This window comes from Camellia sinensis, chromosome 6 (assembly GCF_055761805.1).
Source record: "Camellia sinensis isolate YWXY chromosome 6, ASM5576180v1, whole genome shotgun sequence".
In the NCBI taxonomy this organism is placed as follows: Eukaryota; Viridiplantae; Streptophyta; class Magnoliopsida; order Ericales; family Theaceae; genus Camellia; species Camellia sinensis.
Genome location: NC_138966.1, coordinates 19,246,110 through 19,265,206, shown reverse-complemented (window position 1 = coordinate 19,265,206; position 19,097 = coordinate 19,246,110). Strand labels below are relative to the sequence as shown.

At 30.7% G+C, this 19,097-nt stretch overlaps 1 protein-coding gene across 1 annotated transcript; it reads right to left on the bottom strand.

Annotated features, from left to right (window-relative positions):
• Positions 1 to 6,436: 6,436 nt before the first annotated feature.
• LOC114267874 (L-ascorbate oxidase homolog) lies at positions 6,437 to 17,958 on the bottom strand. Its single transcript, XM_028208948.2, has 8 exons — positions 17,533 to 17,958; positions 17,338 to 17,447; positions 12,812 to 13,082; positions 9,298 to 9,400; positions 8,697 to 9,042; positions 7,451 to 7,816; positions 7,244 to 7,322; positions 6,437 to 6,985 (listed from the first exon to the last, which is right to left on the bottom strand). The coding sequence occupies exons 1-8, from the start codon at positions 17,665 to 17,667 to the stop codon at positions 6,773 to 6,775; spliced, it is 1,623 nt and encodes a 540-aa protein (XP_028064749.2). The 5' UTR covers positions 17,668 to 17,958; the 3' UTR covers positions 6,437 to 6,772.
• Between the last annotated feature and the right edge of the window lie 1,139 nt (positions 17,959 to 19,097).

Sequence of the window (19,097 nt, the reverse complement as noted above, 5' to 3'; positions counted from 1 at the left end):
TGAAATTCTCTATTTTCAAAAACTCTCACTTCTTCTATTTTGTGTTAATTTGTGCTCACTACAAGGCCAGCCAATATGTTTGGCAATTTAAGCCTGTGCCTAAGGTACCATGTTATGAGTGGGCCCGTAATTTTAAAAATCTTATCACCTTTCTTGATTATCATTTTTCAAAAATACTTTTCAGAAAATTTTATTTTTTATTTTTCATGTTTTTTTATTTTTACTTATTTTTTAATATTTTAAGCAATTTTTTTAATTTTTAAACATACTTAACATAAATATACCTAAAAAGTAAAATTTTTTTGAAAAAAACCTTTTAAAAATTCACTAAATACCAAAAATATAAAAAATATGCGAGAATTCAGTGCATTTTTTGTATTTTTATATATTTATTAATTATTTAAAATATTTTTTCACAAATTTTTAACTTTTTGGATACATCTAAGTAAGGTGCATCTAAAAAGTAAAAAAAAATGTTTAAAAATATTCACTAAAAACAAAAAACACAAAAATTAAAAACTCAATTTTCAAAAAATTTAATTCAAAAAATTCAAACCAAACCCACTGAATAATAATTTTGAAAACTTAGGCCCAACAGAGAGTAAGCCTCGTACTTCAAATAAGCAAAAGGTGCAATAAGAATTTTTAACCGAACTATTCATTATTTTAATTTCTTAAATCCTGATAATTGAATATTTGTTGGAATCATCCAGCAATAAGCATCAAATGGCGTTTTGTTATCCAACGGAAACACTTCTGAGCGAAAGTAGGATTTCTTAACAAAAAGTGTTTGGATTTCAACAAAGCTACCAACTCATAATTTTTTATTTGAAGTAATTAATGATTTAAATTCATTTTACTTACGAAATTCACTTTTCGTCAATTTAATATCTATCACACGAATTCATTCTAGGAAAATTATAGGTTCCTAGATCTGGATTTCTTCCTAACTTTTTTGTTTAAATTTTGGGTCATGTTTGATTGGGATTTTGAAAACGGAGATTGGATTAGTAATTTGTTGGCCCCACTTAGATCATGTTTCTTTGTAAAGAAATGGCATGAGATTGCTAATCAAACATGGGACTATCAATCCCTTTTCTCATAGAAGGATTAGCATTCTCATGAAATGATTGGAATTACAATACCCCTATTTTACAAAACCAACAAAATTATCTTGCATATGATAAGAGCTTTTACGTAATTAGAGATTTGATCTTGACTTACTAATATCATTATACTAGTGCACAAACAAACACATTTTAGCTTATATCAACAACCTAATTCCACCATAGTAGTAATCACATCACTCAATTTCACCGTATTTATAATCTCATTCAACCTAATACGCTAAACAAACGTAACCTTAAAGTTTCTTTCATTTTTTTATTTTTATTTTTATTCCATATTCCTTCACAAAAGTATGTTTGGTTTTGTTTTTTATATTTTACTTTGTAAAACAAACAAAAAATAGTTATATTATAAAAAAATTTGGAAAATTGTTTTTCATAAATTTTTCTAAAAAGCTATTTTTAAATTGTTTTGAATTTTGTAAAACTATTTGAAAAGAATGTGTGCTTTTCTCATGGTTTTGTTTTTAAAATCATAAAAATGAAAAATAAAACTTTTGAATTAAGTCCGAACATTGCTATTATTTTAAGTATAAATTTCTCTATTTTCTAAACTCACATTTCTTTTATTTTGCGTTAATTTGTCCTAAGGATCGGGCAATATGTTTTGAAGTGAAAGTCCATGTTGTCGGTAGGCCCAGAATTTCAAAAATCTTAATAATATCCTCAAAATTTTGAAGTCCAAAATTTGACTTAGGCCCAATAGAAAGTATGCATTCAAATGAACTATTCATTATTTTAATTTCCTAAAATCCTTATAACTGAATATTTGTTGGAATCATTCAGCAATAAGCATCAAATGGCATGTCGTTATCCAACATGAACACTTTTGATCAAGGGGTGGCTGAATTGGGGTGGCTGAATTAATATTATAAATATTGACTTAAATAATAAAAAGAAATGAATGTCTACTAACTATAACCAACTATAAAGAAGCAAAGATTCAAATGAGAAATGAGATTCTTTATATACTAACACTATGATATAACAAGAAGTGTATTATAAAATGACAATATATTGTTTCATTCACTGTAAACACATAATTTCCTATCAAAATTGTGCTAGACAATACTTCAAAGAATATAAATCATCTGTAATCATTTTTGAGCTAAAATTTTCTATAATTCCTTTCTTAATGTAAACAACTAAACAATTTGTAAGAAATTCATCTTTCATTTTCTTATGAAGACTTGTTTTTACAATATTCATTGTTAAAAATGTCCTTTCTATAGTAACAGTTGAAACATGAAGTGTCAATATGAGATGAATCAATCTATAAACCAGATGGTAGGTTTTTGACTTTAAATTTTTGACTTTCCCATTTCAACTAACCCCCGCATGGTTCAGAAATTGTGGTGAGATTTTGTAAATCCAAATAATGAGGCATGTCAAACTCATAGTGTTGCAATTAAAATTTCAAATGAATTCATTCTTACTCTGTGAAATCTTGAGGATATAATTTCTTAACAAGAGTGTAAATATCATCAATTTTTAATGAATTGTACGCACTCTTAGGGTCTAAATTTGAGCTAAGAGTAAAGAATTCAATTGCTTGCTTACTAAACCGATGGTTTAATGTTGACAATTTGTCATACATTTTTTTTTGGAAATAAATACGATAAATTGAATATGAAGTGATAATTAGATTAACTTAATTTTGTGTGTGGATAATATACACGAAGAGCTCGACAAAATTGATAGCTTGAATAACTAAAATGGGATTCGTGATAAGCCGCATGGACCCAAGCAGCACCCTCCAGTCCATCAATTGGACTAGAGACAAGCTAGGTTCAAAATTTAATACTCAGATTTAGTTATCATAGCATTAGTCTTGTGATAAAGAATGGTTGAGTCATTTACTAGAAGCAATACTTGTTATGACTAAGCCTATGTTTGGATTGAGTGATTTGGAGAGAAAAGAAAAGAAATAGAAAGATATGTATTTCTTTTACTTGTTTGGATAATGTAAGTGGAGAAAAATAGGAAGAAATAGAGAGAAACTAATGGTTGTATAACACTACTTTTTGGTGTGAGGTTTTGAATTCAACTCTTATAAAGAGCAGTTTGATATTTTCATATTAATTATTTTTCTGTCATTATGAAAATTGTATCTAGCTGTTTATTCTTTCCAAATTTAAGCTTGGTGTATTGTTGAACTTTACTTATCCATTTTGATACACGCCCCCCCCCCCAAAAAAAAAAAAAACCAAAAAGGGTCTTTTGATAATTTCATCTACCAGGTTATAGAACTTGAATGATTCATCAAATAGAATTTTGTTTAGAGGTCATTGTCAATTGATGATATAAAACAGAAACAACATCAAAGTGAATTTTGTTTAGAGGTCATTGTCAATTGATGAGATGATATAAAACAGAAACAACATCAAAGTTCTAAATCACATAGGTTTTGCACATATCTATAGCGCACAAATAAAGTGAAAGGTTTTATTCAAAAGAATATTTCAATCAATTCACAACTGTCCATTTCACAGTTATTTTTCAGTTAAAAAAAAATAATGTTAAGTATCATAAAAAATATTTTATGAAAATAATCATAAAAGATTTTTCATCTTTATTAATTAGATTACATATGTAATAAGTTGTAATGTATAATACAAGAGTGGAGAATTTTTTATTACCATCCTCGTAAAAAAAAATTCATGACCCCTAACATTTTTCTACTAAAAAATCACAATAAAAAATTAAAAAGTCAAAATGCTACATCATAAATATCAATTAATCACTTTTTTCTCTTGTAACTATCTATTCAGGCCTCTTTTGGTAAGAGATTAAAAGTCAGCCTTTTGGCTTTTAATATCTTTTTTTAGTTATATCACATCTCTATTATTTTATACATTTTTTCAAAAAAAAAAATCAAAAAATTGGATTTTAACCTACATCCCAAAACAATATAAAAAAATGATTCAAAACACATTCAACTTTTTTTACCTCATAAAAAAAGACAAAAATCACAAAAATAAGTGTACTTTTTGTCTTTTTACGAAAAGATGTGCAGAAAAATAAAGAGGTGATGTGATGGAAAAAAGATAAAAAGATAAAAAGATAGATTATTTTGTGTATGCCAAACTTGGCCTAAGTTGCCAAATGACCACTCCGGCTAAAAAAATCACCTCTTTTTTAGATTTTTTTGGGGGTTAATTTGTGACTTTTTTTCAAAACCATATTAAATTTTTTACTTTTCTGGTCAGTCTTATATAGATAAATCTAAAAAATTAAAAATTAAAAAATCCAAAATAATAAAATAAAATGAAAGCCAAAATAAGCACACAAAAGAAAGTTTATTATATTTTGCTTATTTTTTGCCTTCTCGACTTGTTTTGGAATTTTTTAAAAAATTTTAATTTTTCAATTTGTCTAGTTGAACTAAATCTAGTAACCTAAAACTTTGTGAACTTATTTTTAAAAAATTTACTAAAAACAAAATAAGTGCGCGCGCACAAAAAAAAAAAAAAAAAAACCAAATATAAAAAAAAAGAAAAGGGAAAAACACCAATAAATCTCAAATTTGAAAAAGTTAACCCATTTAGTCCTGAAAGTTTTTTGTTGGACTAATAGGTCCTATTTTCCAAGAAGCTTATTATAGGCCTTTTTATGATTTTCCTTCTTTTCAAACCTCAAACATTATTCATCAAACATCAAACATTAGCAACGTTAGGATTATTTATCAAACATCAAATATTAGCAACGTCAGAATTATTCGTATAATGTTGGTGAAAACATTAGCAATGTTCAAACCACCTTTTTATGATTTTCCTTCTTTTCAAACCTTAAACATTATTCATCAAACATCAAACATTAGCAACGTTAGGATTGTTTATCAAACATCAAATATTACCAACGTCAGAATTATTCGTATAATGTTGGTGAAAACATTAGCAACGTTCAAACCACTGAACATCTGACGTCCTAAACAATTTAGTGGTTCATCAATGTTTGATGTTTTTTAGTGTTTGTTTGATGATGTTAATGCTGATATTTTGATGATGTTTGTGGGTGTTTCACGATGATCAGATTATCAAAACATCATCAAATCAAGAACACCCAATAGGTCCTAACATCATCAAAAATGTTTGATGATTATTTGATGATGTTTGTACTAATGTCTTTACATTTAGTTGAACATCAGATTCTTTGTTCAGCATGTTTGGTCCTAACCCACTTGATAAACAGCAGAACATCAGATGTTCTGTTTTTGATGATCATCGGTGATAATCGGATAATCAAATTTTTTGTTTTGGTGTTCGATGTTCTAGCATCTGTGTTTGTGGGTGTTGGAAACATCATAAAAAAGGTCTATAATCTGATGTTTGTTTGATGATTATAATGTCTGATGTTTATGATAATCGGATGAACACCCACAAACATCGGATGTTTCAAACAGATTCATGCTGAACATCTGATGTTCGAACCACTAAACACCCACAAACATCAAGAACACCCACAACACACACACAAACAGCATGAATCTTAAATGGGTTAACATTTCCAAATTAGGGTTAATCAATCTAACATCAGATTTGTTATTGTTTCTGCCCAGCATGAATCTGATGTTCAAACCACTAAACCCCAAAGACAAGCTCCAAACCCTAGGCAGTTTTTGGCGGATCTGAACAGGAAGAATTTTCCCGTCCGAGAAAAGCTCGTCGGCGGAAGAAGATTGTTGATCGTAACCATTGCGAATGCAGAAATTGAAATCAATGCCGGACGATGAATTCGATCGGAGGACGCGTTGTTCGATCGGTACGATATCGGATTGGGAGAGATCGTGAGAGAATGAGATTCTAGGACTGGTAATCAGACCAGGGCTAGAATTTTCAGAGCACAGCTCGACAGCCATTTTCTGGAGCTTTCCGGAAAAATTATGGAGTCATTGAAAACAGAGAGTTGGGTTTTTAATGTTGCAAGAGTGGAATCAAAATCCCAAGAGTCGAAAAGGAAATTAATTGCACAAAGTTCGAATATTGGGAAAAAGAGGAATCTTTTGATGATAAATGTTGTGATATTTGATGTTGTTTTGATGATGATGGTTGATGTTGTTTTGATGATGATGTTCTGATGTAAAAAAAGGACTAAATGGTTTATAAAAAAACATTCAGGACTAGATGGAGTAACGTTTTCTAATACTAGATGGAGTAACGTTTTCTAATATGGGACCTATGAGTAATTTTTCCAAAAGAAAAAGAAAAGCCACGTCTACATATCACGAGATTTAAGCGATTATCTATAAATGATAAGAGATTATTTGCAAGATAAAGTAAAATTTGCCCTATATTCTTTACAAGAAAACCTGAGCCAACTAGAAGAACCACTTCATTAAGTAATAATAGGAAACCTTACAACACATTACAACAAGAGTAATAAAATACTGTTGAATTGATGAAAACCGAAAAGAATATGACCTCGAGTTAAGGTCATTGCTCACTCTACTACAGCACTATTGATACATGTTCCTCATTTATAATTGCACTAGTGCTGATGTAGTAACTAAAAATAACATTAAATTAAGCACATAAAGAAAAAATTAATAATAATAAACTGAGATCTTAATCCACCACATTTGGTAGATAAACAAGCTTTAATTTAATTTCCCTAGCTAAAAGTGTCGTGGAACTTTTTTTTACCCTTTAGAGGGGTCGAGTATGCCGCCCACTGGCCCTGCCGCAGAGAAGAGCGTTCTTTGGAATGGGGAATTCGTCTCTGAGTGAAGTCGATGCTGTGTAGACACGTACATAGAGTTGCTGTCCGAGGTACTGTCTTGCCCAAAACTCTGATCTCAGATTCCACATTCCCACATTATCAAGTGGTACATAAATGGCAGTCCATGATTTTGGATATACCTGCAATATTTACCAAACATGTGACATGATCTAAGTGAGTAGAACTGTAAAATGAATCAATTGTGTTCGCTTTGTTAAAAAGCTCATTTACGATTGACATATATTCTCCAACTTTCCCATAAACATATTTTTTCTAACTTATTTACACAATTTTTGGATCATAAGATGTAAGCCAACTTTTTTTAAAAAAAAACTCTACAAACGCACTTTTGTTTAAGCAACAAAAATTAAAGGATTGGGCATATTTTCATATCTTACCTGCACGGTGCAGCGTGCAATTGCATCCCGGAGGTTATATTGATTCCTACTAGCCGTGGACCACAACCCTCCATCCATTCTGCATTTTGAGATTTAACATACATTATTATTTTGGGAACAACACAAGATAATTAACGTACAACTCACTCTCATACATATATTAGCAACCATGAACCTCCTAAAGATTATGTGTGGATTTTTGCTTACCCAACAACAAAGAAAGAGTAACCATCAAGGTGCCAGCTTTGAACGATGTCCTCGTAGTTTTCAAACACAATCTCAATAAAGGCTCTGTAGTCGGTTCCCAAAACTGACGTGTCAAGGTATATCCCTCCACCATTAGGGTAATCAGATATGCTTCCAACACGAAAAACTCCTCCAATCTGGAAGTAGTCTGCTAGCTTTAGGGGGGTGTCTGGTTGCAGAAAGGATACACTGTTTACTGCATATCTTTGCTTGCCATTGACGAGACCTGCGGAGTTGGCCAACCTGATTGTTTTGGTGGTGTTTATGAGTCCATAGTGGTATGAACCTTGTGGGTTTGGCCTTGGTCCACTTGCTGTAAGATTAGTCCTGTAAGTACACGGAAGTTGGTCACTATTTTTATAAACACTGCCTCTACGGTAATTTGAAGCAGTAAATATAGTGACACACAAGTTTTTCCAAAGCAAAGTACATAGAATATGGTGCCATCTACACTCTGCAATGCAATGCATTTTGTACACTTTTCTGTGAAAAATTTATGATTTGTGCTTCGTAGCACTACTGAATTTTGAAAGCTTTCCCCTTTGAAACGTTCCACTTTCTATTTTATGGATAAATTTAGATCAATTTTTTATTTTTATTTACTTTTATGTATAGAATGGTCTGTGTTGTAATTTGAAACATTTAGTATAGGACAAAGTTTCTTTAAAAAAAAAGTGCACAAAATATAGTACTAGATGCAATTTGTAGTGATTTTTTTATTTTTATTTTTGTTTTTTTCATAGAATAACTGTATTTGAAAGCCTCTCATGGACACAGGCTTACAACACGGGCCCTAATCCATTGATTGGGCTAGTTCAATGGCCTATGCCATTCAATGCGAGACCAAATCACAAATCTCCAAAAAAATGTGCCATTTATACAAAAATAAAATGAAATTAGGTCATACCAAAAAAAAATTTGTGTTTATAACATTACTGAATTTGAAAGTGGATCCATGAACTTAGGCTAGAATAATGTACAACATTGGTTCGACTCATTCGAAAAGTTTGATGGCCTACTATGTGAGACCAAACCACAAATCTCCAAAAAGAAACATGGCATTTGTGATGAGTAATGTAGAACACTGGCCCAATCATTGATTGGACAAAATCGATGGTTCGTTAAATCTTAATCGATGATCATTCAATGTGAGTCTGAACCACAACCACCAAAATAAATGTGTAAATTATGATGAGGGAACAAGTACCTGATAGAACGGGCCTGGTTTAGGGACCAGTCGACTTGGATGGTGGGTCCACCTGGTGGCGGGCCAGAGACGGGGCCAGCAGAGTTGCTGTAGCGAAGAACAGCAGTTGTGGTGACGACTGGGGTGGTAAAACGGGTAGACACAACAATGTAGTAGTCCTGAGCGGGCTGATCAGCCGTGACTAGAACAGAGTAGGATTGGCCGAGATGGACGTCCAATGAAGAGTAGGTAGTTTGAAGAGTGTGTGTTCCCTCCACCTCCACCAATTTCATCTTGTGGCCCTGAATGCGGAAATTGAGTGAATTTTGCAATCCAACGTTTGATATTCTAAGTCTGTAAGTTTTTCCTGTCATCAATAGTACATTATGGTCAGCCAAGAATGGTAGTTTTGGTAAAGCATCATAGATAAACATAAAACAAAACAAATAAACAAAAAAAAAAAAAATACATTTTCTATGCACTTTCCGTGTTCTAATTCCGTACTCGTAGTTTTTTATTTATTTATAGAAAGAGGGACAAAAACAGATGGGACTGAATTAATTGTTGTGAAGATACTGGTTGTTATCACAAAGATGAACTACGATGTTGGCCACTCACTCACCTTGTTCAACACTGAAAGAAACGCCATTTGGCCCACGACCATTAATGAGGATTCCATCAACTAAATGTAGCTTCTTCCCTCGATCTAGAATTGCTTTCAAATCCTATACAAAAATGCACATATTTGTCATCAGCAAAGCCATCAAAAAGAACACTCTCGATTACATACCAACAAATGATTAAGTTTTATTTGACCACAAGATTGTTATCATGGCCATTGAGAAATGATATATGTCATCATTTTTTTGTCACATTGTTTATGCTATCCAATTTCTCTCCAATACTTTCTTCATACCGTCATTATCCAACAGTTGATCTAAAAGTCACAATCAACTGCTAGCCATTATTACTAGCGGTTAAATTGTGACACTTGAATCAATTGTTGGATGATGACTTAATAAAAAAAATAGGCCTCTTATTGTTTATATGAATACTCATGATGAATTCCTTATTGAAAAATAATTACTAAAACTATAATTGGTTCAATGGTCAAACATTGCCTAATAATTTTGAGGTTATGGGTTCAAGTCACAGGGCAACCACTTTGTACACTATGTCAAAAATTAGGTGTGTATCACTAATTGGGCATCATTTTTTTATTTATTTATAATAATAACAAATAATATCTTATTATGTATCTATTGATAAAGAAAAACGGAACATGTAATAGTCCTTGCAGACATTTTAGCAGTCACAGCGAACATTTGGTGAAGAAAAAATAAATTATATTTGATGCACCATCTTAGTAAGTCATTGACGACTTCCTAAAATTGAAGTAGATGGTATATATTTAAATTTAGAATGATATGACGTATATTTAAAATAAATTTGATCAACACATTTTAAATATTTAAAATTACACAAAATAACAAATTAAAAAAAAATTAATAATAGATTTGGCACATAGTGGTAAAATTTTAAATATTTAAAACAGAATTCACTTTAAATAATATGATAGAAATAATTTATTAATTTATTGAGCATTACTCATATCATCCATACAAAATACATTGTATCGACCTTAAAACTTTCAGCATGACCTAAGGAATAACTAAGAGACTTTCAAAATTAGATGATAGAAAAAAATAAAAATAAAATAAAGCTTGTCTATTATCTGTGATATTATAATTTGTCGAAACAATATTACATAAAAGCAATTGGTACTAGATCTACATGATCATGACATGTGAAAGTTTTAGGTTAGAATGAGCTGTCTAGACTCGCTGTCTACCCACCAAGTATCATCTTTTTGGCTGGACTCCACACCAAATGAAATGAATGGTCATCATAATTTATGCATGTGTTTTTGTATTTTCAAAATTTTGGACTGATCACTAGGTGGGGTCAACATTTCCAGCTGTCAATAAACCAGTAACAACTCAACCACCACAAGAAGCAAGAAGTCTACAGACTACACTGTTTATAGTTACCGACACAACAAAAGCATAACTTTGAACCGTAAAAATAATTGAGACTTTTTTTTTTTTTGAAAATTTTCATAATTTTCTTTAGGTCTCAACTATTAATGATGTAGATTCATAAATACATCAATAATTGAGATCCAAAGGTGGTTATAATATTCTCAAAAAAAGGAAACCTCAAGCATTTTTCTTTCGAACCGTTCCCCAATTGACATCAGCCGTCACCCACTTAACTGAAACCACCTTTATGCCTAAAGTTGTGTTTGATTGTGTTTAATTGTGAGATTTGAAAAGAAATTTAAAAAAAGTGTGTAAAATTAAATAAAACATAAATATATATTTTTTATTTTTTTATTTTTTAAATCGTCTAACTAACACAACGTAAAAGAATTAACTAAGAACCCCCAATTTTGAAAAGATCACCAACCTCTGAGCTAATCAAAATTTGCAGGAGACCATACTATTTGGGAAGTGTTTTTTTTTTTTTGGCTAAAAAAACATGAAAAGACAAAATTGGTTAAAAAACCAAAAAAATAAATCCAGATAAAATGTCACATCAAATCTATAATCATTTTACTTTTTCTCTCACAAACATCACATCTAATCACAAAAAAATCCAACTATCTTCCCAAACACAAAAATTTTAACCTCCTAAAATAATCAAAAACTAAAAAAATCTACTAAAATAACAATTTCCCAAACACCCACTATGAAAAACGAAAATGCTATCCATTTAAAATTTGTAAAACATTTCGAATGCGGTGTAAGTGTACATTTAAAAGGTTTCGATAATTCTAGATTCGCCGTTTAATTTGAGAGAACAATTTAAATTTGATGAGGTTAGTTTAAATCATTCATTTTTTAGTATTTATTGAATAAAATAATTATACAAAAAATTAAAATGATTAGACATCAATAGATATATATTTGAATCACATTTATATTATAAAAAAATATATTGTTATTCTTTAGATTATATTTATTATCTATTTTTTTTAAAACAAATATGATTCAAATATATGATTACCGATCTTTGGTAATTTTGATTTTTTATACGAATATTCTACTCAACGAGTACTAAAAATGAACTGTTTGGATCACCAAGATCGGCTCTAAAATGGGCCTCCTAAGCCTAATTACTATCTAAAGTTTGATAATCCAAACCCAAATTGAAAATTGGTATAATGTGGGTCACATGCTGAATGAATGTGATTCATTAATATATTTTTTTGCGGTAATTTTGACATTATTAATGAAAAATGTATTAGACATTTTTAGATTATTATATAATATTATTTATGTGATACTTTTAGTTAATTAAAAACTGAAATCTATAATAAGTGGATCGTTATTTATTTCCTAACTATCTAACAAATGTGAGTCGGCATATCTTACTTGTAAAATTTTATCATCACATGGATAATGTCATGTAATGTTATAATACTATTGAATAATTACCACTGGGATATAATATGAAGGCAAGAAATGGGAATTTAAAAAGGGGGGCTAAAACCAGAACCAGTGGCTCCTTGATTCAAATGGAAGGAAGGAGTGAGGAGATTTATAGTATTGGGTTTAGGTAGTTGCTGCAGCAGTAGATTTCGAACTGCCATTATAAATTGTAATTTTTTAAATTTGAGAGAAATCTAACCCACTGTATAAAACCATTTTCTTGAAATTCAATGCCGAAAATGTAAGTTATGGTTGGGGGTGTCAAGAATGGAGAGGGGTACATGGACAATGTTCACTAGACGGGAATGGAAATAAGAAAAATGCTTGAGACTTCTATTTTTTGAAAACCTCACAATTTTCTTTAGATCTCTACCATTAATGTATGAATGGGACCACTCATACATGTGTGAGGCCTACACCATCAATAGTGGAGATTCAAAAAGGATTGCTGAGTCTCCAAAAAATGAGAATCTCAATCATTATTGTGGAAATAAACCCATACTCCGCTCAATTGTTATCCCTTCATGCTTCTTTATAGAATGTTTACCGTTTAAATAGTTTTTTTCCCCAAACTATGGCCTTCATATATTTTATTTTTAAAAAAAATAGAATTGAGAAGGGAGCATATAGGAGATCAATTACCGTGTGATTGGATTTGTACCAATCTCCAATTAGGACTGTATAATCACCGGCAGGATCTGCAAAGGGGACGGGAATTAGAGGGCGACTGAGGATCCTAATACCTCCGAAACCACCAGCAGCCTTGTGAAATGCAAGTGAAGGGAAGTAATAAAAGCTTCCAATTTGATCCTTCACTTGGAGAATGTAAGTGAAGTTCTTCCCTGGAGGTATGGGGCATGTGGTTCCGAAAACTCCATCTTCATAAGAATTTCTCCTCTGTTGAATTCCATTCCTGCATTTCCAAATTAACAAAAAGATTAATGATAAATGCAATTCTGCATTATTTTCATTCAAGTCATCACATATACGATCATCATTAACTAAAACCCTATATTTGGATGAGAAATATGTTCACACACACTAACGCATGAAGGGTTGTTTGGTAAAAAAATTTGTAAGTTAAAAATTGATAATTCTTTCCCAATTTTCAAATAATTACTATTTTTTATTTTACTTCAATTATTTTCAGCTAATAAACTATAAATAAAAACTACATTAAACAATTTTGACAGAAACTTGCAAAATACTTTAAAAAACATACTATAACTAACTTATAAAATCGGCCCACCCAAAGCCCACCCACATCCCAGCCCGAGCTCGAGACCCTAGACTTGGGCCTAGGCCGTCTGTTTTGAGGCCCGAGCCGGTCCACTTGAGGCCCACTCTCATTTCCAAGCTATTTTGGTAGGAAATAATTTAAAAAAAAATAAAAAATTGTCAGGCCTAGCCCAGGCCCGAGTACCCTTGGGCTTGGGACATAATTTTGCATGAGTTGCCCGGCCTGACCCTTTTTTTTTTTGGCAAGAACCCGCTAGGCCCTACGACGGGCCGACCCTAGCCCGAGTGGGTCGGGCCAGGCCGAACCATTTTTACACCCCTATAACCAATCCATATAAACATTATCAAAGAGTCTCAGCTTTCGTTTAAAACTTTTTTAATTTGGTTTTTTAAACTTTTTTAAAAATATTTTTTTAACTTTTTGACTATTTTAATTTGGCTAAAAAAGTTCATTTAGGATGAACTTTTAATTTTTTTGTAATTTTATTAGAAAAAATAAAATAATTATAGTTTAAATATAACATCTTATCTTATTTATTTTGTAACTTATTTTATTTTTTAGTTAACTTTAGTACCCACTGTCTTGTTAAACGAGAGGTCACTAAAAACTTAAAAATCAACATACATAATGATGTCAAGATTCTCCAGAAAGCCGATTAAATAATAAGACTGGACTTGCTTCCAGTCCACCGCCTGCACTAGAGAGTTCAGTCTGACTTATTGGGCTCACTTTAAGGTTTTATTTTGATAATTCGAATTATTCACATTTTAAAATTTGTTGAGTATATTATCTTTTTAAAAATCACATCAATCGAATAATTGATATTATGCATTTGAACCACTTTTTTATGAACCGTTAATTTTTTTCTAAACAAAAGTAATCTGAATATATAGTATCTATTATCCAATCGACATGATTTTCTATAAAAAAAAATATAATTAACAAATTCTAAAATGTGAACCATTCAAATTACTAAAAATGAACCTAAAAGTAAATTCAATGAGCCGAACTGGATATTATTTCAAATCTGGACCGTTTGAAGCCAAATAATAATATTACAAAATTAGACCGAACTACTTCCCAGTTAAATGAAAGGGAATTCGGCTTTCCTACCTTTGGAGGGTCATTTGCTAAAATCTGGCATGGGTAGTACATATTTTCAACTTTTACATGACATTTGTTCAGATTTGTAATAGGGAAAGTAAGGCACGATGCTCAAGGCGGGGCAGATTTCCCTCGCCAATTTCTTAAACAACAATGATAGAATTATTAATTTTGGAATTTTAAAAAGACTATTAATAACATGACACTCAATAAAAAAAGAAAAAAATACAATATTAAGACCAAAATATCAAATCATTTATGGTGGGATCTACTGTCACATCATTAATGATAGTACTAATTAGTGCTCCCACTCATTTTCCTTTCTTAAATGGTTCGGATTCTCTTTTAACTTCATAAAGTGTACGTTTGGGAGGAGTTAAACGAGGTTTTTTTTTTTTTTTTGTCTATTTTAATCACAAAAGATAAAATAAGTTATTTTAGTCATAAAAAATAAAATATCACATTTAATGTATAATCATTATATTTTTATCTTACAAAAAAAATCAAAAAAAGTTAAAAAGCTCTTTTTAAACTAAACTTTTTAACCCAGACTAAAATAGTCAAAAAAGTACAAAAAGCCAATCCACTTCCCAAACAAAGGCTGAATTTTGTGACGATTGGTATATTTTTTAAATTTTATTGAATAAAATATTTATATAAAAAATTAAAATAATTAAATATTAATAATTATATATTTAAATTATATTTATTTTTTAAAAACAAATAATAAATATAATGTTAAGAATAATTATCTACTTTGTATAATACAATTATGAATATTTTATCCATTAAATATTAAAAAAAAAAAAAACAATTCAGATTATCAAAATCCATCTTAAAATAAACTTGTCAAATCCAAATTGTTCCCTCAAATTAAATGACTAATACGAGAATTCAATAGTTTTTTTAAATCACGTGCATTGCCGACTGAAGAAGTTATTAACAAAATATAAATATGAGAACTACTAACTGCCTACCTAATCAAAGCTTTGTGGAATGTCTGCTAGCAGAGGGAAACTGTTACTAATTTGACAGTATTGACGCAGCGATCTAATTGTTTTTTATACAAAGTTAAATATAAAAATTAATTATGGATTTCATCACAAAAGAGAAAAAGAGAAACTTTTAACTTTAATTTTAACAATTCAATAAAAAAAAAAACTTGTTAAATAATGTTTGTAGAGCACAAGAAAGAAAAACGAAAACATAAAAAATACAAAGACACTTACTATTTATGTTAAAACATTATTTTATTTTATGTTAAATTTTTTTCACCATTTTCAAAATGCATTTTTTCCCCACAAATTCTAATAGAGGATTGTATATATGACCCTTTTTTTTTTTTCTTCTTTTGTTTTACCATTTTATCTCGCCAAAGCATATGTCATTAATATTTTAATAATTATCTCCAAAAAAAAGAATTGATTATGAATATTTATCAGAACTCGACAAAATTAATAGTGACATATAGCATTTCTCATCCTTACATTAAAGCAATGTTTGGATCATGAATATGAGTACAGATTTAGAAATGAAAAAAAATAAAAAATAAATGAAATGTAGGTGAAATGCACTAGTATTTCATTCACATTTTAATTACATGTTCTCTTTTATCTTCTAAATTTCTACTCATATTTATGATCCAATGCAACCTAAATGAGTCTTGTTAACATATGCCCTTAAAACACATGTTAAAGTCTCTTTGAAATAAAAAAAAAAAGTCAACTTATTATTTGAGTCATATCACCTTTTTATTTTTTATACATTTTTTCGTAATAAATAAAAAAAGTCAACTTTTTTAATACTTTCCAAAACAACCTAAGTAGACTTGAAAATATTACAGATTGCTTATTGCACTATTTTCATACATTGTGTATAATAATTATAAGATTCACATTAACAAAATTCATAAATATTATTTTATAAAACATTTGTTGACATTTGCCTTCAATCAAATTTAAGGCAAAGTTTCACATTAGTATAATCCAATCCAATCCAATCCAATGCAGTGCACATTATCCTCATCTATCCATGTGATATTGGGGATTGCACAGTGATCTCTTATTTATTGCAGGGCCGTAATACTTTGCTATTCTCTATGGAAATTCCCCCGTGAACTTGTCATGCTCATCTAAGCAGAGGCAGAGCACATAAATATGAAGAAAAATGCTTGGGAGCACTAATTAGTGTTCCCACTAATTAGGTGGCAGTGGATCCCGCCATTAATGATGTGATGTTTTGGTCTTGGAGTTGTATTTTTTTTATTATTTTTTTATTTTTTTAGTGATGATGTTTTTAGTGGGATGAATCATTGTTGAAATATGAAAGCTCACATTCACAATGCTTAGTAACTTTAATGAAAAAAATTCATAAAGCTAAGATCTCTAGGAATGGCTATTGGACGCGTGACACTTCAAACTGTTGTGATTGGTAGAGAAGATAAAATTTATAATTTTATATTAAGTGATTGACAAATATGAAGATATATGATATATAATAATTAATTTTAAAACATAAACTGCAATATATAAAATAATTTTTCAAAAGTATCGAATAATTTTTCAATTTCTAAAAATATACAAAATATATTTTTCCTACATTTTCTCATTCTATTACCAAATCTCTATACAAATTCATAACCCAAACAAAGAGATAAACTTATACCTACACAACATTCCAGAAACTGTATTAATTAATCTAAAGATTTAACCAGGGCAATCACGTAATTTACTTACATTCCATTCCATTCGATTAATCATCATTACTCTGCTCGTGAAAACGAAAAGAACATTCGTTCGGAAATTCGAAAATAAGTTATTCTTACCAGGAGAGTAGAAAAGGCTCATCCAAGCTGTTGAAGACGTTGATAATGAGATTGTCATTGGTCACAGAGTATATATCAGGACCTGGAAATTGTCCATTGATGAGAATTCCCTGCAAATCAGAAAATCAGTGTAATGCTCAATCAGATCCAGAGCACACGAATCGACCAAATGATTAGATGTTTTTTGAAAAAAACCTGTTGGCGAAAACCTAGGGGATAGATGTCTCCGTAAGTGACATTCCAATTGAAGAACCTGTACGGATCTTCAGCTCCGACAATGGCGATCAGACACACGGCTAGGCATATAACTGCCGCTGAATTTAGCGGCATTTTTAGAGAGAGAGACACAGAGAGAGAGAGAGAGAGAGAGAGAGTAAAATTGAGAGGTTTGTGTGAGTTGTGTGTAGTAAAGAGAGTGATAGAGAGGGAAGGATTTAAAAGAGGTGGGAGGTAGAGAGAGTGAGGAGTGAAGGGGGGTAGAGGGAAAGTGAATGATGAGTGATGGATATTAAGTGCGGTACAGATTACTACTCCATATTGAGAGTGAGAGAGACAATCAAGATAAAAACCAAATAGATAGAGCCAACAAGGGGGAAAGAGTGATTAAAAAAAAAAAAAAAATTACAATTAAGGCCCGTTTGTTTGGGGTTACAGGGAGAGAATTGGGATTATTAATCCCTTGGTATTAGTAGTTTCCTTAGAAGGGGGATTGGTAAGAAGGAGATAGAGATGGTATTAGAAAAATAGTGAGGAGATTATAAATTTTTTATTTTTTTTATTTTTTATATATTGAGAATTTTTTTAAATATTAATGTTTAATTTTTTATATTTTTTTATTTATTTTATTATTTTATATAAAAATAATTTAACAATTCTTCACTATCAATCTCCTCACTATCAATCCTCTCACTATTAATCCTCTCACTATCAATCCCTTCCATTCTATCTCTGAAAACAAACGGGACCTAAATGGATTGATTAAAGAATAAGTACACAAGCATAGGGTTTAAAATAATTACAATGCATATAAAAAGGAAATAAAAATAATTATGAAACATAATTTTGTAGATTTACCAAAGTACCCTTCCATTTGTTTTTCCTTTCTTCCCTCTTTTCTACAAATTATAATCCATTGTCAACCAACTAATCTTCGACACATATATGGTCTCTCCCTAATTCCTCCCCCGTCCTTCCTCTATTCTTCCTAATCTCTCCTCCATCTTCTTTCATCTAGCATCTCTCACAGTGGGAGACAAGGTGGAGGGATAAGGAATAAAAATGGACGAAAATGGTTTCAGATGATGGGAGAAGGTGGAGTGAGGTGGAAGAGAAACTGTTGGCATTAAAAAGGATGGAGAAGGGGATGATTGGCAATGGGCTAGAGTTTACTGTGAAAGAGACGGTAGATGAAGGGAAATTTAATGGAGAGAACAATAAGAGTGTTTTGGTAATTTCATACAAGTTTTCTTATCATTTTGTTAATGTTTTGCACTTTTTTTTTTTTTTTTGATAACTCAGGTATCCCCAACCCGCTGATTTTAAGGGAAGCCAGGACTAATCCTGAGGACCCTGAAGTTAACGACCGGGCAAACCTCCAGTGGCCCCAAGGGGTGACTCAAACTCGAGACCTGTGGATTTTATCCTCCAAACTTTACCATTCGGCCACTTGCCTTGGGGTTTAATGTTTTGCACCTTTCTATGTATATTGTAATTATTTTATGGTCAATTCATTTACGCTGTATTTGGTTAGGGGATTTGGA

Bases quoted from the DNA above. Each gene is read 5' to 3' on its own strand.
- LOC114267874 (XM_028208948.2), bottom strand. From the start codon at position 17,667: ATGCCGCTAAATTCAGCGGCAGTTATATGCCTAGCCGTGTGTCTGATC. The intron at 7,817-8,696 runs GTACTTGTTCCC...GTGTACTTACAG, and splicing joins AACCAGGCCCGTTCTATCAG to GACTAATCTTACAGCAAGTG. The intron at 6,986-7,243 runs GTAAGATATGAA...TAAATATTGCAG, and splicing joins TTGCACGCTGCACCGTGCAG to GTATATCCAAAATCATGGAC.